This window comes from Argiope bruennichi, chromosome 2, assembly GCF_947563725.1.
Source record: "Argiope bruennichi chromosome 2, qqArgBrue1.1, whole genome shotgun sequence".
In the NCBI taxonomy this organism is placed as follows: Eukaryota; Metazoa; Arthropoda; class Arachnida; order Araneae; family Araneidae; genus Argiope; species Argiope bruennichi.
In genome coordinates, this window is record NC_079152.1 from 21876541 (window position 1) to 21899409 (window position 22869).

Below are 22869 nucleotides of genomic sequence, written 5' to 3' on the forward strand. Positions count from 1 at the left end.
TACTTAATTTCCAACACCAAATAATAATTATTATTTTGGCATTATGTCATATTTTTTGGTATTATTTGGTTTGGTATTATTGGTATAATTCAATGACATAAGAAAAAATTTGAATTAATAATGAATTTGGATAATCAAAGTCATCCAAATTTGTCTAGTTAAATTACATATGTGTATTTTGTAGAAAAATGTTATTTATTCATTTTAAATTAAGTCTAAATACTAATAACCTTGACATGACAATATATATATACATACAAATATTCATGAGGTGCTTTTCATAGCATAATAAACAAAATTACTTTGAGATAAGCCTTATATACAATTCTATTCAGTTCACTATCTGATCCCCCCCCCCACACACACATAAGCACTGCTTTTGGAATTGCTTATTCTTATTTTTAGTCGCGATAATGATTTTTACATTTGATTTAGTAAATTTTAGTTTTTAAGAAATCTTTAAAGAGTTTTTCTTTAATGCTATTTTAAAAGAAGCATTTAATTGGTAACATTTCTAAAATTTTTAATATATGTATATGTATTACTATATAAAATGATATGATTTTAAGATATATATATTCTATCATTATAGGCTCTTCTTCATTTTGGTTCTGAAACTCAAAAATCACATTACCTTCCCAAAATGGCATCTGGAGAAATTGTTGGTGCATATTGTTCTTCTGAATTAAATAGGTAAGTTTTGTAATTCTTGCTACTAATGCTACTAATCATATTAATTTCTTTATTCATTTCTTTGTATATATTAGAGTTATTATTTTTTCATTGATAAACATGTTATATCAGAAAATATTTGAGGATTGTTTATTTTTAATTTGAATCATTACATTGACTACAATAGTAATTCAATATAGTTCATTGTTGAAGTCTAACTCCAATATTTTTCATAGTTGCTACTAATATTTCACCATAGCATTTTTTTTTCACTGTTATTGATAAAATTTTGAAGTTACATCTTAATATCCCCAAAAGTATACATTTTTAATTAAAATATGTTATTAATAGTATATCCATTTTTAATATGTTACTTTTTAATGTAATAAATGTATGTATAAAAATGTGTGATCCTTCTTGTCACTTGATAATAATTTTCTTATTCTTCTTGTTACTTAAAAATCATTTTCTTATTTATTCCTCTGAATTATTGTACAAATGTTCTGTAGGAACATATAAAACTTTAATATTGAATAATTCTATTTTCTGTTCTTATATTTTAAACATAAATGCTTGATTTTAAAAACAAAGTTTTTGTATTAATTAGAGTTTAAATTCTTTCCTCTTTCAAAGTAAGGTTCACATTTTAGGTGAAATGACAGAAAATTAGAGATCATCGCCCAATAAATAAATAAGTAAATAATGAATGTTATATGCCTATCAGATTTGAAGTTTAAAAATTCTCTTCTGGGGAAGTGATCAAAAGCAAACTAAACAAATGAAAATTTGGAAATCAGAAAGAATCTAGCTTGTTTACTGGCTTGAAATTTAATTAAAGGTATTTTTAAAAATTAATGGTTTTTCTTACTAATATTAGAACACTCCAATGTTACTGACTGAATTTTCTTCACAACTGTTGTTAAAATACTCCTAACAATCAAATTTTTATATAAAATCTCATGCATCATTATTATCAGATTAAAATTTCAAAAGAGATACATTTGAACACTTTAGGAATTAAATGTTTTTAATGTGTGTTAGCATCTATGTACTAAACTAAACTCAGTGACATGATAGCCCATGTGGGCCAAGGCCTGCAGGGCCCATATTTGCTTTCTTGACCGAGGCATATATCCCAAGGCTAGGCATATGTCCCGGTTAGGTGGTCAGCCTAATGTGGAACTCCAAGTGCAATATAATAAATATGTTATTATTTAAATTCTATTTATTTATATTTACATAAGAATCATTGCAAATTCGGAATTAAATTTTCTGTCTAGAGTATTCCAGAACTCTATTGCAGAATATGGGATTCTGGTTACAGAGATGAATGGCAATAATGACAAAATCCAATAAATAAATAAAATAAGATGAAATAAATTCGAAACTAATCATTTATTTAAAGGTTTATTTTTAAAAACCACGAAGAGATTAAAAGAGCACAAGCATTTTACAATTCCATTCACTATTTTTTATTCCAATTGATTTATATATTTTCATCATATTACAGTGGCTATATTCCATGTTAAAAAAAATTGAGGAAAAGAATTCATCATAAAATTATTTTTAGAAGGAATCATATTTAATTTGTGTTTTCTTTTTGATATGAACTACTTACAGATATGTGAAAAAAGTATAAATGAGACATGTAATTCAAATTGAAGGCATTTTCTTCTGTCTGCAATATTAATCGAAAATCAGCAGCATCTTAGCCATACAGACCATTTTATATCTAGCAAAAATGTTGCAAGAGTTGAAAAATTTAATTTAAATATAAATAATTTACTTATAAAATTCAAGAAAATCAGAATCATTTTATTAAAATACTTTGTCAACGATGAAATGGAGTAGAAGGACTGAGCTCATTCTTAAGGAGGTTTCAGCTGAAATTTAATAGTAACATAAATCTTGCAATTCAACCCACCTGGATTGAAAAAATAAGACACATTTATAAAATAAAAGTTGTGCCAGTTGAAATACCATGAATACTGAATTTTTTACTTACTCTTTCTAATTTATAAATTTCTTAAAAATAAAATTTATGTATTATAGAGAACAATTAAATGTCTCAAAAAATGAAGTACTCCAATAATTAATCATATTATTAATTGTTCTAAGTGTTTTTCGAATATTTGCTGCATGACTGAATACTATTTAGTTATGACCTTTCTACTATGCAAACAGTAATACATCTAATTCAAATATTACTTTTTCTCAGTTTACCTGGTGGTACATTGTTTATGAGTTCTCTGTGATGTTCAAATTTAAGAAAGTATTAGTTTTCTAAATGGCACTAGACTTCTTGACTCATGAAAGACTGTGGGGGGGGGATGATAATTTTTATTTTAGGTCTTTCAGTGGTCGTGACTCATCCTTCAAAAAAATCATGATTCTACATAGCTCTCTTTTCAAGGATTAGGAGCTTCTTTCTTGTTGAGTGTTATCAAATCTTTCAAATAATTTCCACTGATGGTTTGGGCAAGGCCTTTAATAATCATTAAAAAAATGGTGCTTTCATTGACTTTGGTCTGTTTTTGAAAATATGTATGAGACTTTTCTCTCTTTCTTTCTTTCACATCAGATCTATTTTTCATTAGAATTAAAGCAACCAATTTTCATGATATTTATTCAAAAAAATCCATGCATATGTCATAACCTCTAAATGATAAGTATTCATTACCAATAAGAGCTCAAAATAAGGTAGTAAATATACAAAAAAAATAGTCTGCCTTTCACTATATACTTAATGTTGCTTTGATTGTTTGATAGTTATTGACATTACTACCCCCCCCCCCCCCCTCTAATAATATAGTCGTGCATTTGAGTAAATATAATTATAATTGAATTAAACATTAATTATTTAATTCAGCTATTGGACAGGCTACATATTTTTTGCAACTTATGTTAAGCATGTTATAAAAAATGAAAGCAATGAAGCAAATTAATTATAAATCTCATTTCTATAATTTTTATGTACATTTTTCAGTGGCAGTGATTTGTTATCTATGTCTACAATAGCAAACAATTCTGGAGAAGGGCATTATCTTCTTAGTGGTACAAAATCTTGGGTGTCTAATGCTGGTTTAGCAGGACTTTTTATTGTTTTTGCTAAAACACAAGGCGTAATGGTATGTAATGCACTGTATTTTATGTTGCCTTTCATTAATGTTTTCCTATTGGTGTAAAGATCTGTTGATTAAATATCATAATCAAATGATATAGCTAGTTAACTCTTCATGTAGTTTCTTTTTGCATGAAATTTATTTTAGTAAATGTAAAAGTTTTTTTTTAGTATTATTTATTGAGAAAATTTTTATATTTGTACTCGTCCATTTTATAATTAGCAACCATAAAGGGCTGCAGCAAATGGGATACTTGAACAATGAATAAAATTGCATTCATTTTTTTTATTTTTATTTTATTCCTTTCAGTATCAAAGAAGTTAAAAATTATTTAATAATTCATTTGCTTGTTTATTTTCACATTTTCTTTATTTTTGAATAAAACTACTGAATGTGTGTTTCAGGTATGACACATTTCCACTGAAATATTGATTTCAGCATCTAGGAATTAAAATTTATCATTTTTGTAATGATGTGATGTAATATAATGATTTTTTGATTCAAATACAATATATGAAGCATTTTTTATATAAATTAATTCATTATATATATTTAATTAGCCAATTTTATTTTATTTCTTGGTGTGTATGTCTCACACTATTCATTATTTTATGATCATTTTTTTTTTTCAAAGTCTATGGTGTGTCTTATGTTTGATCTGCTATTGGGTTTGTCCTTGTACGGCAATAAGTTCTTAAAATTAATTAACTTAAAAACAAGCTGAAGTGTTTTTAATTTTTTTCCTCACAACTCTCTGTTAGTCAGTCTCAGACTTTTACACCTCATGTCTTGACTTGATATCAGAAAAAACTTGATTAATCTCATCATCAGTTTCTTATTTCAAATATTTTCTGATTGTTTCTTTCTTCTATGGAATTAGTATGAGTTCCATAGAATTTTAGTTGAATTTATCTTTCTGGATATGATTACAGGTTCCTTAGTTTATTTGGATTGTAAATTTAGCTAGGCTAATTAATTTAGATCATAAATTTAATTTTTGAGGTTAAAAATGATTAAAGGAAATAATTGCATAAAACAGTAACAATAGGCTTGCTTTTTATGAAAAATAGCTCTGTAATCTGCTTTTGCTATATAAACTAAAATAATTTCTAAGAGTAATTATTAATTATTCATTAATTGATGATTCAGATTATGAATAGACAAAAGTGTACTTTTTCAAAAGATTGTTATACTTAAACAATAATCATTTTGATAAAAAAAAAATTGTGTTTAGGACTTGTTGTCATATTGCCATCTGTTGCTGCTGCCATAGGAAATTTGAACAGATGAAAATAAGATTTCCAATGAAAATAAGGTTGCCAGAACCAATAGTGAACTTTCTAGGTGATGAAAACAAAAATTGAAAACAAAATCTAAAATGCACAGTAGGAACTTTTATGCATTTATTTGCAATTTCTGAGCCAAGGCATTGCCATCTGTTTACATGAACCTTTTTTTGTGCTGCATCATTGGTTTCTATTCGCTGAATTTTTGTTACCTAATTTCTGAACATTTGATCAATAGAAATTGTTATAACAAATGATTTCAATAAAAAATATTTTCTCTTAAAAGATTGTTACTTAAAACTGGTGTTTTCTGTATTCAAGATTTTTCTGGTTTTCTGTATTCAAAATTTTTCTGGTTTTTATTTTATGAGTATAATTAATGCATTATAATCAATAATTACTCTTTGAATTTGTTGTATAATATTTTTTTTTTTTTAGGATCCAAAGCAGGCGGATATAACGGCATTTCTAGTTGATAGAAATAGTAAAGGTTTAACTGTTACAATGCATGACAAAGTTTGTCTTCGTGGACTTCAAAGTATGTATTGTTTTCTTCATTCTAATACTTTCCATACTGCTTATATAAAAATATGCTTATATATTTATCTGACTATTTCAAACATGATATTTTTAATCAAAAAAATTATTACTTATCTTTGTTTAAATTATGAAATTCAGAAATAGGAAATTATCCCCATTCTTCTGTATTTAAAAAGTGTGTGTGCATTTATGTGTTTAGATCATTTATCTTTTCTTGATTATAATTAAAGTTCTAATTAGTATTCTATTCATAAATATTTCGAATAAAATGAACTTCCACATATGGCATTAAAATAATAAATTTCTTTTGTGTTTTATGACTTGATGTATCAACTTTTATTTTTATTAGCTAAATTTTTAATTTATTTTTAGCTGGAATGGTTCATTTTGATGATGTAGTTGTGACACCCTTAAATATTTTAGGAGGATTAGGTCAAGGTTTCAACGTAAGTCATATTTTTTACTTTTATCAATTACTTTCTCATATTATTAATTGCTTTGTTTATCAAACTTTCAATAAAGTTTATGTGAATATAATTTCCATGTACAATGTCATTTTAATCTTAAAAAATTAAACTGAATTTTTCAGAATTTCTTGTAATTGTTTTCCATTGAGAACTTTACAATAAATTAAGGAAATTTGATTCTTTTATTCTAATAATATGAAACAAAAATGGTAATATAATATCTGTTTAAAATGGTAATAATATAATGCTTGAACTTTGGGAATTCATATTCTAAACAGCTACAAAATTTCTGTATTTGCTACGGAAATTAGATGAAAACTATGGATTAACTGATATATTATGAAAAACTATGGAAAATTACATTTAAAAAAAAAACAGATATATGCAGAAAACTAAAAAAAAAAAAAAGGCCGAAAATACCCTTGAATGGTTCTTAGGTTGGGGGGGGTGGGAATGGAATTTTATTCTAGCATTAAAACAAAAACACTGGGATTTCTCATAACAAACATGAATGTGGAGTTTATTATGATGTTAAACTAAGCAGTGATGACTTTTAAAAAAAAGCAGAAGTGCTTGCTTTTTAATGAAAAAATTTGTAAATGTTAAACAAGTAATTTATTTGATCAATAAAATCATGCTCTGTGATATTTTAAAAAATTATTTCACTTATATATTTAGTCATTAATAAATGTCGGTTAAATAATATTGATTAATGTTTGGAAATATTTGTGTTAAAATTCTTTGGAAATATGTACTCTTCAATAATTTGTTAATACTGCCTAATGATTTGATAACCAAAGTTGGAGGCTATAGAATTCCAATTTCAGCAACTTGAAATAATGTGAAAAGATTTATTTCATTTTCTTTTTCTTTCCAGTAATATAGCAATACTATTAATTGTTGAGTTTTATTGTTTGCTTTTAATCATTTTATTTTGCTGTTAATTGTTTCTACAAATCATTATTATAAAAACGTATTCCTATTTTATTTTTTTTAAATTTCTGTCATTTGTACATCCATTTAAGAATAATTATATATTAATGTTTGTAAAAATCAAGTGAATTATTTGCTGTCAGCCTTTAAATTTTGTAAAATAAAATAAATTTTCTGTTGATTCTTTTTATGTTGTTACATACTGAACTACATTTTAGGTTTATTTAAAATCATTAGAATCATTCAGATTTGCCATGCATTCATTTACATTTGGAGCCTTAAAATCTCTTCTAGGTAAGTAAAAACGATTTAATCTTTTGTTAAGTTTGTAACATATAACTTTTAACCATTTTGTTTCTTGATTTTGTTAGTTAAACTAAAATGTTTTTTTATCTCTTTAATTCCTAATTTCTGAAACTGTTTTTCTTTTCTTTTTATTAAATTTGAAATGAATTTTTCTTCAGCTTTTGTCAATTATTTTCAGTTACTAGAAATCAGTTTTTAATAAAAATCAACTGTCTATTATGACAGTGATATTGAATTCTTCATCAGTATCTTCCATTCGATCCCCTTTGTTACATACATGATGTTTCTAAAACTCGTAAGATTGTATAAATTAAAATACAATTCCATAACAAAAAAGGAAGAGATATTCTTCAAACAATGTGTCAATTGACCTGGAATAGTAAGATTTGTTGTATTAAAAAAAGGATATAAATGTTATTATGTAAATTGTTGAGACATTTTTCACTATGATTTCAAAGATACTTTATAGCATAAAAAGTAATGTTACTCTAGTGATAATAGCCATATCTTCATTTTTATAAATCAATCACAACAATGCTTGCTATATCTTAATGCCATCATTTCCTTTCTTATAAACTTAGATCATGGATTTGCACACATGCGTATTCTATGACAATATAAAATGTCTTAAAGAAACATTTCATCAATAAATGGCATGCTTCTACATATCTAATATTATAGAGACAACACAGAATGAAATTATACACTTTAATGTATTCTGATTTAGTTTTCGTCTCTCCTTTTTAACAAATTTCGTTTTCAGATGTCAAATTTTGTGTTTTATATCTAGTTTTAGTTCTGAACAATACTAAATACTTATTCATGCTTTAAATGTTTCATTTTTATAGATTCTGTCACAGAGCACATCATCCATTGTGAAAGATTAGAAAAATCTTTGGCTGACTACCAGTTAGTGAGGGTAAGAATGATTTGTTTTAAATTAAAATCAGAGTTTTGTCAACTGATAATGATTCATTGCAAAAAAAAAAAAAAAAAAAAAAAAAAAGAGCAATGATATTTTTAAAATGCCTTTTACTGCTGTGCAATAAATTGTATAAAATGCTAGAAAATTAGTTGATTAAATAAAAATAAAATGAAGGATTTGATGTACTTAAAGTAGTGCAGATGAAAATGAAGGAGTGGAATATTTTTTTAAAAAAAATTATGTATGATATATTTGTATGTTGATGATTATGTAATAATAACTTAGAAACCTTATGCATGATTATTATTATTATGGGAAAGATCAACATCAGTGAAGTCTCAATTATTCTATAAACTATATTATTAAAGTTTCTAATATATACACATAATGTTACTATTATAGAATAAAATGTTGTTTACTTAAATAATAGTTTCAAAAAATATTGAATGGGAATTAAAAGAATTTTTTTTAAGTACTTGTCTACGATTTCTTATAATAGATAGTTTTTTTTATGAACTTGCGCTCTGATCAAGATTGCTATGTATAAAAACCAATTTATTTACATAAGATTAAATTAAAACAATTGATTTGAAACTTATTAGACTTTAACTTTAATGGACTAATCTATGTTCATTAAAGCTAAATATATACTTTCCTCAGAAAATTAGAACTGACATTCATTTGTTATAAAATTAGTAAAAGCAAATTGTCCAAATATTTTTAGTATCACCAACAACAATGTGTAAATTCCTAGTGACTAAAGATAAAATATTCTTACTTTTTAATTATGCTGAACCTGGATATTTTTTTTATCTTATAATACAATAATCATTATTTATTATTAGCAAGGCTACTTTTAACATTTGTATTATATTATTGAAATTATTCTGATTCAATTTAGTTTAATATTAAACTTGCAAAGAATTTACAAGTTTGTGACGATTTTTATGATGATGACGGTTTTCATTTTGACATTTGAATTAAGCGTTTTGGTTAATATTGATGATATAGTATAAAAATATTATGAAATTTTTGCTTCATTTAATAGACAAGTTTACCATTATTTTAAATCAAAAGAGTTCTCTTACCTAAATAGGCTTAAATCTTTCCTGTTTAATATGTTAGGATATTCTGTTACTTCTTCAGGTTAAGTGATTATGTAAATAGAAAATGAAGCAGACAGTTTAAACCTCATTGTTGTAAAATTTTACTGAAAAATAGATGAATTTTCAAATGACTTTTATTGATAAGGATTAACAAATTTAATAGAACCTCTTTCTATATTTTACAATCCTGAAATTCCTCTTCGCAATTGAATTAAACTACTTTAGATGGAAACTCATATTTTAAAGAGTATTAGTCTAAATATATAATATTATGAAGCTAAATATTTCCCAATAAACATTGATATGAAAAGTTGTTAGGTTATTAACAACATATTTATTATATTGTAAATTTAAAAAGCCTAGACTTTGTTATTTCAGAAGTCTTGTTTCCTAATTGATGTTTGATCTGAAAGGTATTCATAACCTTATCATAGACAGATGCATAATCTCATTGTTCAAAAAGATGTAGCAACTTTATGATAGTACTGATTCTAATTTTGTATTGAAGGTCAAAAATAGAATTTTCACAAATTTATAAAACTTAAATATTGGTGTACTCCAGATGGCTACAATTGATATTCCACTATTGCTACTTGAGTTAAATATAAAAACATCAAATTTGGTATTGCCAACTCACATGTTATCTTATGTTAATTTTTTCATCTATTCAAGTTATATTATTATATAGATAAAAGGATAGAGAACAAAATTATTTTTTTAAAACTCTGAATAAAAAATTTTAAACTTATTTTCTTTTTTTAGACTAGGTTATCTAGAATTACTAATATGATTTATGGTATGGAAACAGCATCTTATTTTACTGCAGCCATACTTGATTCAACAGAAAAACCAGATATAACTTTAGAAACCACTGCTTTAAAGGTATGTACTAATATGTCTATTTCTAGTATGATGTTATATTTATTATGAAGTTTATAAGAAATATAAGGAATTCCTCATATATTTAATATATCATTTCCTGTTAGATATTTAATTCTGAAGCAACCTTAGATTGTCTACGGGAACTCATGGATGCTTTGGGTTCTTCAGGTCTGATGCCAGGATCTCACTTAGAAAAATTCCATCGAGATGCTTTAGGATTAGCTATGTTTGATGTAATAAATTCATTTTTTTTTTAAATTTCAAGTTATAGTTCATATTTTTTGTTTTGTTATTTATTAATTCATGACTGAAAATTCTATTTTATGTATTGTTAACATGTGATTACATTCAGACACTTATAAGATTCCAGTAAGTCATGCATGTGCAATAGCAAGTCCTTGTCCTGACGGGACAAGGACTTGCTACTGTACAGTTTCTGTGTATGCATGGTCCTATTGGACGGATTATAACTGGCTAAGTGTAAACCCATTTTTAATATAGATATATATTCATTTTTCATCTTCTATTAAATATTTTGAATTTATGAGTTCTATTTTCATTGAATAAAAATTTTTATCGTAATAAATATTTTAAAAAAATGTGTGATGATGAAATTACACATTTTAACTATGCATTCCTTACAAGATGTTAGATTTTTATTTTGTTAATGCTAATTTTTGTTATTATTATTATTTGTAATTATTGAATGTATATGTTTTATAATAAATATTTATCTTAAGCAGTGCAAGATAATAAATTTAGCATTTTTTGGTTCACTCTGTTCTTAAAAGTTTGAAAAAAATATAAACTCTTATATTAATTATGTAAGATTTTTTTTTTTTCATTTCACTTTTTTAGAGAACTATTTTATTATAGCTGATTTTCATTATTGATACTGATTGGAAATAATTTTTTTTAGAAATGTTATTTGTTTAAATAAACTAAAATAAAATTATTTGCATTATTATTTAATTTCGCAGTGCTTAAAAAATAAAATAGCTTAAATTATGTTATAAATTTTAGAATATTTTTGTTACATTTTCTTCAGGTCTTTGTATGAATTTTTCAGAGCCCAAATGATGTTGCTCGACTTTATTTAGGCTTGCAGGGATGCAAATATGTTGGAGAACATGAGCTGGAAAAGATAAGGTAAGTTTTACTATCTTCTTTAGTTTGACTAATAGTAAAGATGATTGTGTCGAGGCTCTATAGGCCAGACCGTTTGACCTAGAGCTACAAAATTTAGTACATGACCTTTGAAGATGACAGCGTGAACTTCAACGTGATTTTTTAAAAAAATTTAATTCATTTTTTTTAATTGTGCTAAATTAATTGAAAATAAGCCTTTCTTCTAATTTTAATTTTTTCTTTTCTAATTTTAATATTTTTTCTAATTCTAATTTTTTTTTTTTTTTTTTGCCTTTTTTCCAATTCTAAACTTTTGAAAGTTTTCAGCACAAAAATAATTAATAAATAAGCACACAAATAAATAATAAATAATTTTGACATATTTTTAAAAGTTAAGAAATTGTCTTTTTATTGATGGCAATTTAATTGTTGTATACATTTTTCATGAATTTTGTCGATTCTTTTTAAAAATATTTTTTGCATAAATTTCAGCATAGATTTTATTGTTGAATGAAATTCAAATTGCTTTCATATCTTCATCAAATATTTAATTCTATGATTTCTTCCATTATTGAAAGCTAAGAGTGGATTCTGTATAAATTTGTATAATCTACATGAAGAATAAGAATGAGATTACAGTACTGTGAAATTTAGAACACAAAATGAACCAGACATTTACACTTTTAATAGTGCTTTGATATCATGAAACTTGACTCTATTAGAATATGCAATAATGAACAGGTATAAAATTACTAAAAGAAGACAGCTTTGATATCTGTCACATTTTGATACTTTAAAGCAATTTCTTGTAGGAATCGTGATCTTTAAGTTATGCATAAGAGGCTTAACTGAAAATAAATACAACTAATATTCCTGGCAAATCAGCTGACTGCAAACAATTGCTATTATATAAATAAAAAAAATAATTTCAGAATTAAATTACCTTAGGAATTGAATAAAGCTTTCTAAACATGAAATAATTACTATTTTTGTTTTGTGTGAAAAATGCCTATTATGTATTATAAAAAAATTCAAAAATAAAACTTAATATAGATATACATATCTTATATAAGATATATATATATATATATATATATATATATATATATATATATATAAGATATCATTTTCTGGAATTGATTATCAAATAAAACTTTAATAAGAATCATGTAAATTTTGGATGCATGTAAATATATAAACATTTTCTGTGCATTTTTTTAATTTAATATATCATATAAATTTAAGTATTTTGGATGGTATTTTGATTTTCTTTTCCCTTTTGTGAACGAATGCATTTTATAAAAATAATCTTGAAAAGCATTTAAATTATGATATAAATAAATTTTTAAATTAGCACATAAAAATTAATTTAAATGACTTTTTACATTCTAATGCCGTGAACTGAATTTTTGTAAATATTTTAATGCTATGAAAAGCTACACAATGCATTTTGAGACATTACATATTTCTGCCAATCATATAACTGAATGTCATATTTTACCATTCATCTATATTGTGTTTTCTGTTATCCATGCATAACATTAAAAAGTTTAAATGTATGCTGTATAGCAGTTTCATAATAATTAACATTCCATGTCAGTAAAAGATATGAAAATAAATAATGAAACACACTATCCTTAGCCAGAATTCCCAATTGCAATTTTTTAAAAATCTAAATTGAGATAAAATAAAGTAGTTTTTCTAGAAGTAAAAAATGCATAACATTTTATGGCCCTGAAATTTTTATCATGAACTTCATTAAACTTTATAATCCTGACTTAAACCTGTTATTTTCTGGTATCCAATTATGTATTGCTATTAAGTTGAGCTTTTTTATTCATGAAATTGTTTAACATAAGCTGTTCAATATCTGTGTTCTAATTAATTTATTATTATACTACACTTCCTTTTGTGCCTCTTAGAAAATTACGAAATCCGTTCTTTTTTCCTTATGACATTATGAAAGAACATATTCGTCAGCTGAGAATTCGATGGAATCTTATAAAATATGAGCAAGACATTGCTGGACATATTCATCCATCCTTAGTGGTGAGTTAAAAATTAATGAATAATAAATTTATTATAAATTAATTACCTATAAATTATAATGATTTATTATGATTGAAAGAGATACAAGGTTGAAATTTATTTTGTATCCTATTTATTTGTTATTATGCTACTGTAGAGGCATGAATTTGGAAAAGATTTTTTTTTAATATTTAAGTTTGATTTGTGTTATTGATTTTCAATAATATAAACAAAATATTTTTACTTTAATATTTTATTATAAAAATTATTATACTTTTTGACAATTCTTTAATGTTCTTTTATGTATCTTAACATATGGCAGGGACAATGTCAAAATCGTTTTATCTCCCTATCTCTCAATATTTAAATCATTTTATAATGTATTTATTTCTCTTTGTCTGTAGGAATGGGGAAATAAACTGGAGAAATGCTTACAAAACTTTGAAGTAGCTTCTGCAACAATCTTGTCAGATCATGGGCAAGTAAGAAAGTTGTTTTGTTTTATGATGTAGAAAACAGGCATTTTAATTTCTGAATTATATTATTCTTGAAAACTAGATTTTTAACAGTACAGTGGAATCTTGCTTAACAAGCGCAATTAGTTCCTGAATCATAATTATAATATGGAACCCTCCATAAGTGAAACAATGTTTCCCATTAGAATCAATGGAAATGGGACAATGCAATTTATACAGAAAAAAAATATTCAAATTTGTGATGATAAAATTTATTATTTATAATGCATGCTTTTTTTACAACAAAAAAACACACTTTGTCTACACTTCAAAAGTAGGCCAAAATGAGATACAAGATAGTTAAATGCATTTCTGGTACACATAACTATTACTTTATTAGGTGGTTCTCAATATACGATGCAATAATTTTCCATGCTTACAACATATATCTTATCTTACTGGAATGTTGTTTCTCTGATGAGTCTATTATTTCTTCCACTCTTGACAAATTTTCTCTGCAGCTTTTTGTAGTGATAGAGAATATAGTTCTATAAGCTTTTAGGTAGCTCTGGCTATGTTTGATCACCAACTCATCATTGTTTTTGATATCCTCATCACTATGTTTGACCACCAACTCATCATTGTTTTTGATATCCCCATCACTATGTTTGACCACCAACTCACTATTTTCTTTGATATCCAAGTCCCATAATCTTGGTCAGAGACACAATACCAGCCATTTACCCACAGGCAATGTTCATATGCTCAGAGTTGCAATCAAAAGATTATTTGGTTAAAGTATCTTTCATGCAGAAATAAGATAGTTAAGATAAACAAACATGATCAAGCCAAAGGATAAACTGGGTTACTAGATGATGTCACCACAGAGCAACCTCATTAACAAAAAGATTCAAGCAACACTTGTCAATACCGAAAATCTGAAACCAACACAAGCTCCCTCTAGGAGAATGTGCCAACTGTCTCATGTAGAGCAACAGCCACCATCTTATATTAACATGAAGATCACCTGCTTTTCTGTAAATGTTTAGTTAGACAAACATAACAATGATGGAAATAATGCCTTAACAATTCAAGAATAATAGTTATACCATAAAGGTTACAATATAATAATAGTTACAGAATAAACCAATAATAATTATACAAAAAGTTATAAAACACTTAAAAGTTATACAAAAACAAAATAATGCACTGAAGTCACTCAACTTTAATTAATAAAAGTTGAGTAATAATATCAATGCATGATTTTTTTACAAGATGCCGAGTAAGATTTTTCAAAATTTTTTTGCTACCAACCAAAAGGCCAGTAACTCCTCAAATTAACCCATTTAGGGCAATCTTTTATTATATGGTCCACAGTTCCTTCTGAAATTCTACACTGACAAAGTAATATGACTTTGGAAAGTTTTACTTTAATTTACCATTTTTAAATTCTCTTCTCTTTCTTAATAAAATTAATTTTTTTTAATTAAAAATGGATTAAATTTCTTTTAAACAAATTTTTAGATGCAAATATTTACATGCTTATAATTTTCACTTTGATTTTGTTTCATCTATCAATCTATTATTTCCATTTCTTCCTGAGTAAGATTAAATTTTAAAAATGAATAATTATTTGTAGTTATTTTTACTTGTAGCTGTAAGGCATTAACTTACCAATAAAGTTTTAAGTTTTATATATATTGTGATTTTTTTTTTAAATGCTTATAAAGAAGTATGGATTCAGATATGTTTTATGACATCACCTCTCATGTTAGATTTGATTCTAAATTACTCTGTCAACACAAAATTTTTCACTTTTATTTTCTCATATATTAACTGTAAAGAGAAATTACTACAAGTATCATAAAAGCAGTAAGATGAATCGCCATTTTTTGAACCTCTCTGAATCTGTAAAAATGTCCTTGGAATAACATGATAATTCAAAAATCAAATTTAATATTTCGGATTATGTAATTCGATTATAGATAGAATTTTATAGTTGTATTCTATTGGCCAATTTGTATATTTTCTTTTATTATTGTATATTAGGATCTTTTGTCTACCTATTCATACGCATCTGTATGATAACTCAAAGCTCAACAAGCTGGATAGAGGAAAGTTGGCATATAATTTCATAATTAGACATGTGGAATGGTATCAATTTTGGACATAACCAATCAAAGGGAAGAAGTAAAAATACATATTCAATTTTCTTCACTATGTGAAACTTGAAGTATATGATTTTGCTCATATTTACAAGAAAGACTAAGATTTCCCTTCAATTTCTTTCATTGGTTGCATCATACTCCATTCATAGCTTTATATAAGAATAAAAAACTGAACATTTAATTTATATCATATAGATATTCCGTTTTTACATTTGTATATCATGATCTAATCAAAGGCAGATATTTAGTTTTTCAAAATCTCAGTATTTTAATTATATCTTTGTTTCAGAAAGTAGTAGAAGCTCAAATTGATCCTAGAAAATTAGCTGATATTGCTAAGGAACTGTATGTTTGGGCAGCTGTTCTGTCAAGATGTTCAAGATCATACTGCCTGGGCATGAAAAATTCTCATCATGAGGTAAATTTGTTCAATATTTATTTTTAGGCAAAGAGTTTTTATTTGATAATATTTAATTTAAAATAATTTTTTGGTTATTCTTAAGTAATGAAATATCTGAAATTATCTTCTTGAAAGATATTCATTATCATGAAAATGTAAGATTGAATCATCAAAATAGTCAAGTTCAAGGTTTTGATGAATCTTTATACTTAAAGTTCTCCTTAGTTTGTTGAGAAGATTTGTGAATTATATCTGTCAATCAGTCTACATACAAATATAATAAATCAAAAATAGAAAATGTTAATGTAATTTAGTATATGAACAGTATCAAATTTTGGATGAAATCCAAAACTGGAAAAAAACATGCAAAGAAAACATGCAAAGTCAAAAGTGCAGCAAGTCAACGTTTGTTACTTTTAATATTGAAATTATGTCTTCATCAAATGTTAAACCCATGTAGTCAGAGGATTGATTGTCTGTATGTGTGTGTGTTAAACTTTACCATGGTGTTTAAAAACATTTTATGGATTTGTCAAGCTCAATTACCAAAAATTCCTTATTGATATGGTAAGTTCCCAGTTTTTTCAAAAGTGTGTGTGTGGGGGGGGGTATTTGGAACATGTTTCTGCTTCTGATTGTATTAAAAAAATTAATTTGGAAATATAATACTTTTTATGATAAGAAAGTATATTGAAATAAAAAAAAAACTCATAATTTTAAAACAGAAATGTTATATTTCTTAATGTGTGTTTTACATCTGGTCCTTAATTTTTTCAAAAGTGTTTTACTGTTTTTGAGCAAAAATATTGTTTTTTTCTAGAATATAACATACAAATTATCATAGCATTTTAATATTTCCAGTTTGAAGAAATTTATTGTCATTATATCTCTATTTTTTTAATTAATTGTTATAAAAATAGAAATGATGAATATCACGACAAATGAGAAGGACTTAGAGATACACTTTAAAATTAAGGAAAATTTGTAGTTCAATTAATAATAGAAAATAGGTCTTCTTCAAATAGAACATTCAGTCTACTATAAAACAAGTCTTGACTTAACCAAATTAGCACTTTTTAAACATGCCACATGCAGTTCATCACCATCAACTAATCTATTCGGCAGATGTGTGAATAATAAATCTTCATTTCGATCTTTAATTTTATCACTAAAAATATGCATATTTATTGAAAAACTAGCTATGAATAATCTGAAAAATTATTATTTCATCTTCACAGCTTAAATGAAATGAGTTAAGATCATGTTCAAATTTCTACAAAGATATATATATATATATATATATAATATTCTTATGATCAGGCTTTTTATATATATATTTGCCACCAATATATATACATTATTGAATATACATAGAGAAAGATAGTAAAATTTTTTTTAGAATATCAATTGTTAATTTGAAATAAAAAAAAAAGTATTATATGCTAAATGGAATATTAATGCTTTTGTAGATTAAATATTGTTACATGCCTTTTAATTAATTACTTCAAAAAGATATAGAACATTTTTTTTATCACATTTAGAGTCTATTCCCAATTATTTTAAATAAAAGTTTTCTCCTGCAATTGAAAATTGTGCTTCTTTGAAAAAACTCTAAAAATGGAAACTGAAGTTTCTTCATAACTTTATATCCTATATATATATACAGATCCAAATATATATAGCCTAGCAAATTATCTTACATATGATCAGTGTAAAAAACAAAATTTACAGAAATTTGGTTTTACATTGTATGAGCATTTTTACAACTTAAGTAAACAAATGTTGGAAAATGTCACAGCTTTTTTTAAATGATTCACATACTTTTCATTCTACTACAATCATACTGTAATCACAGTACATACTGTAATGACAGTTCCTAATTACATTGTCTGATTCTGTCAACAAAAATTTCAAAAATCTGAATGCAGCATTTATTAAGGATTCTAGAGTAAAGAGAAACTCCTTAATTCATGTTGAAACATAAGAATTAATTCACCAAACTATTATACATAATCTATATTGCTTGATATAAAAGTTAAAATAGCTAATTTTTTGGTATTTATAATTTATGGAAATATTTTGCACATTTTGTAAGTAATAATTGAGAAACAAAAGTTGAATACAAGATATTTTCAGTAAAACTATGGCTGAACATGTAGATATGTAAGAGAGTGTCATAATCAACAATTTACACCTTTCCAATAGTAGAGTTTTAATTAATTACTATTTGAAATAATTTTAACTCAAAAAATATGTTATGTTTGTGGTAAGACCATCACTGTTATTTGGAAAATAGGTGTTTGATGTCTTTTTTGTCATCTGATTTGTTGAAAATAATTAAATTTTTCTTTAACATGCATAAAAGGAACTACAATTATGATAAATCATTTAAATGGACTGAGATCATTAAATACTTGGATTATTTAAAAATTATTTATTAGAATGAAGTTTGATAAAAGCTTCAATAATGATTATTTATTGATTTTAAAATGAACTTCTTGTACATAAAAATTTTTTTTAAATATTGTTGTATATATGTTATATATAAACCAAGATATTGTGATAAAAAATTATTTATTTAATAAAATATTTCTTTTTCAAAATTCTAAACTAAATTTTACAGTATGATATTCAGAGCAGTAATGTTAAAATTGATTGATGTTGTGTAACAAAAGATATAATTATTTATCCTTTAGATCATTTTATTCAGAATTCTTTTATTCTGAATTAATTGATCTAATATTAATTAATTGATATATATTGCAAATTTATGATTATATTAATTGATATATTATTGCAAATTTATTGAAATGATTGTTAATAAATTTTACTCTCTATGTTAAATACATTTCATTATTTTTTTTTTATTATTTGTAACAAGCATTTCTTTTTATCTGTATTTTATAAATGCCAGTTAAAGAAGAAGAAAAAAATTTATTTCTGCCATATACAAAACACTAATTCTTATGTGAAAAAAAGATCAGACATCCTGGTTTAGTTTATTAAACATTAGTGTTATTGAATTATTTCTTAATGCATCTAACAATTGTTATATTGAAAATTGTTACAACTTCATGATTTTGTTTTCCTCTATTTTATAGCTTCGTCTTGCAGATGCTTTCTGCTATGATGCATTCTTGAGGGTTGCTATAAACATGGATGCTATTGCTATTGGTATGTTGAATTCAAAAATACTTTGTTTATTTTTCAAAAAAAAAAAATATTCATTATCTATGATCCATTTTTATAACTTAAATTTGCAAAAAGGAAAGTGTATATAATTAAACATTATTTGCAATCTCAAGTTAGCATGTTACAGAGTAGCAAGTTTATATGAGATAAATACTAAAAAAATATACCTTTCAAATATTTTTTTTATCAGTTTTTCCATTAACACATGACTTCCAACATGCAGAAGGATTAACATGGATGTTTAACCTCATAGATTTTACATTTCAATTTTATGTTTTGATGATAAACAAGCTGTCTGTTGATTCAAAAGGTTCGAAATATCAATCAAAGATGACATCCTTTCTTTCATTTCCCCATCCCAAAAGAATTTTGAAAGTATTATAATCAAAATTTATCATCTCAGTTTATCATCAGTTTTTCATTTATCAAACTGAGATGATAAATTTTGATTTCCTTGTCTCTAGGGGTGAAGAAATCGTGAATACATCTTTTAGTTCATATATATGTGACCAATAATTTTAAATCACATGAAGAGATAGATGGATTTTTTTTTTTTCATGTTGTACAAAATTCTAAATAATAACTTGTATCAAGTTTTTTTTAATGCAGTTTGTCAATGCGAATGAGTGGTTCCTAGAAACACAAAATAACTTTCTTCATTATATTATGGGAGTAATAGAAATTAGCTATTCTTTTAATCACTATTGATTTATTTTTACATTAAGTAACAATATTTTTTATATATTTACTCATTGCATCTATTTTCAAAGATGCTACCACATTGTCTATTTGAAATATTAAACATATTTATTTGTGTAGAAACTATCATGACTTAAATTGAAAACAATTTTTAATTGTAAAAACCTGAAAAAAATACACATTAATCAACCTTAAATGCATATTTTTAGTATAATGAATGTATATATTTTGTAATTTTATGATAATATATAAAGGCAGAACTAAGTAACTTTACCAATCAAGTAAAGCAACAGTATGGCTCCCACTACCACCATCATAAATATTAAATTCTATAATGTCTGTATTCTAAATGACAAAGTTTTTAGTTCCAAACAAACATTTTTACATAAAAATATGTATGTTTTATCTGCCAATAGGATTATATTATTGTGAGAATTTTCAAATTTCAGATATATTTCAAGTGATCTTATTGAAATAAAATAATGTATTCAACTCATTTATTTAACAAATTATACTTTATTTTTTAGAAGACATTAATATAAATTCATTCAAAAATTCATTTTCTTGCCTTTTTATCTTCAAATTATTTACCATAATTAGCATATTTTTAGGCTCAACAAGTTGCTCCTAGAACACATTGGATAGCAATACGTTTTGATAAGTTTCAGTTTATAAGAATTTAAATGAAAAATCCTCTGTTTTTCTTACTCCCATTTTTCAGCAACTCTGTTCATATTCAATTAAAAATAGAATCTCGAATGAAGTAATCACTTCTCCTGATTATAATTAGCATAATTAATATTTTTTGGTAATATAAATACATTATTATGATCACAGTCTCTCAAACCTGATAAAGATCTTTACACATACCAAATTTCCTCTTATTTCGCATTTTTGATGTTAGATAAAAAATCTAAAATTTTCATTTGCTGTGGAAGAAGTGCTCAAAGTAGAAGTTGATTGTGATATTTCAAATATAAAAATATTAAGTTTGTTTGAATATTTTTTTGGCATTGAGAGGAGCTATGTCTTGAAATTCAAGTTGATTCTTTTGTCGCCCCCCCCCCCACCTTCCAATTTCTGGATCTTGAGGAAACTAATTTCAAGACTAAAATTATTTGCTGTTTTTCTGGGGCTGTCATGTCTGTTACATTTATTCTCTCCTCCCCACCCCTTTGACACCCACTTTAGCATTACCCTATTCTTAGGGACTATGGGCCCACACCATGAATCCCCCCCTCAGGATGTATAATCTTTTGTTATATACAAAGCAATAATTAGAAAAATCATAACTTGAAACCAAACCAACAGTAGCAAATCGTGTGTAAAAATGTATATCTTTGCTTAATGTTTTACCTTAAATGTATAATAGATACACACTAGCTGTTTTTTTAATCTACTTTTATGTGTCTGGTTTGTTCTATGCCATCTATAGTTTCTAACTGAATTTTTGAATCTATATCTTAAAGTTTGATCAAGAATATTAAAATATATATCTAAGATTTTGCATTTGTATCTTTCTAATTTTAAAATAGGGGCACACATTTTAATTGTAATCATGCCAAGATTATAGCATGGCAATATTTAAAGGGACAATATTATCGTCAGCCATTGATTAGTAATACCCAATTAATGCAGCTGTAAGGTATTGGTATGGGTGAGTAGTAGGGTATTGGTATACCCATACCTGGTTCGCAGCCCTGTAACATGACCACATGCTTGTCTAGCGTAGCTGTTAACTGGCTTATAAGCTTTCACCACACAGCTAATTCAGGAAATTATCTCGCTTCATAGGAGAGATTTTACATAGCCATTTAAGAATGATTTTAAAATTTCTTCATTAATCAAGCACAGAATTGTTTCTAAAACATCCAAATATTTCATGTTGCTTATAAAAAAAATCTATCTCATTTTCTTTTTATTTTTAAAAAATCTTATATTTTCTATGTGACAGCTAATTATTCTATTGTTTTCTTAATTAATTACTATACTTTTTTTATTTATTTGATTTATACTCTGATATAACATTAAAGCTTATTGTGTTTATTATTGATAGCCTGTTGATGATGTTATGCTTTCATTGTTTGATGTTATGCTTTTCAGGTATTGCTAAAAATAATGAAAGAAATCATCTTATGCAGGGAGAGCAGATTGTAGATTGCCGAGGATATTTTCCAGAACATCCTTTGAAACACAATTTTTAATTTGTATATAGTTAATAAAATGGATTTTATCTTGTCTTAATGTCGTTTCAAATTTTCATTGAAAATATTTTGGATTATCTTAAATGTAGGTGTTTTTCTTTATGATAAGACACTGTCGATATTTTCACTACACATTCCACATATTATCCTCAGTTAAAATATTCTGTCACAGGCTTACCTATTCTTTTTAGCTAAAATCACTAATTGGTAAAAATTCTTGATCCAAATATTTTTAAGAGCTGTATTTAATTGTACTTTCCAGAATATGGACCATTAGTATTCCCAAAATATAGCTCTCTGTCTATTGTCAATCTCATTTATCATTGATGGCAGTGGTGACGTTTGGAAATATTGGT

At 25.4% G+C, this 22869-nt stretch overlaps 1 protein-coding gene across 1 annotated transcript in view; it reads left to right on the forward strand.

The window, feature by feature from the left end:
• LOC129960721 (complex I assembly factor ACAD9, mitochondrial-like) overlaps nt 1-22549 on the forward strand; it is a 28445-nt gene extending 5896 nt beyond the window's left edge. Inside the window, exons 6-19 of the mRNA XM_056074315.1 lie at nt 593-693; nt 3659-3800; nt 5519-5618; nt 5993-6066; nt 7239-7314; nt 8175-8245; nt 10120-10239; nt 10344-10472; nt 11309-11388; nt 13290-13416; nt 13800-13877; nt 16308-16436; nt 19520-19592; nt 22413-22549. Coding sequence (XP_055930290.1) covers nt 593-693; nt 3659-3800; nt 5519-5618; nt 5993-6066; nt 7239-7314; nt 8175-8245; nt 10120-10239; nt 10344-10472; nt 11309-11388; nt 13290-13416; nt 13800-13877; nt 16308-16436; nt 19520-19592; nt 22413-22513 — 1401 coding nt within the window. The 3' untranslated portion in view covers nt 22514-22549. The remainder of the gene's footprint in view (nt 1-592; nt 694-3658; nt 3801-5518; nt 5619-5992; nt 6067-7238; nt 7315-8174; nt 8246-10119; nt 10240-10343; nt 10473-11308; nt 11389-13289; nt 13417-13799; nt 13878-16307; nt 16437-19519; nt 19593-22412) is intronic.
• The last annotated feature ends 320 nt before the right edge of the window (nt 22550-22869 follow it).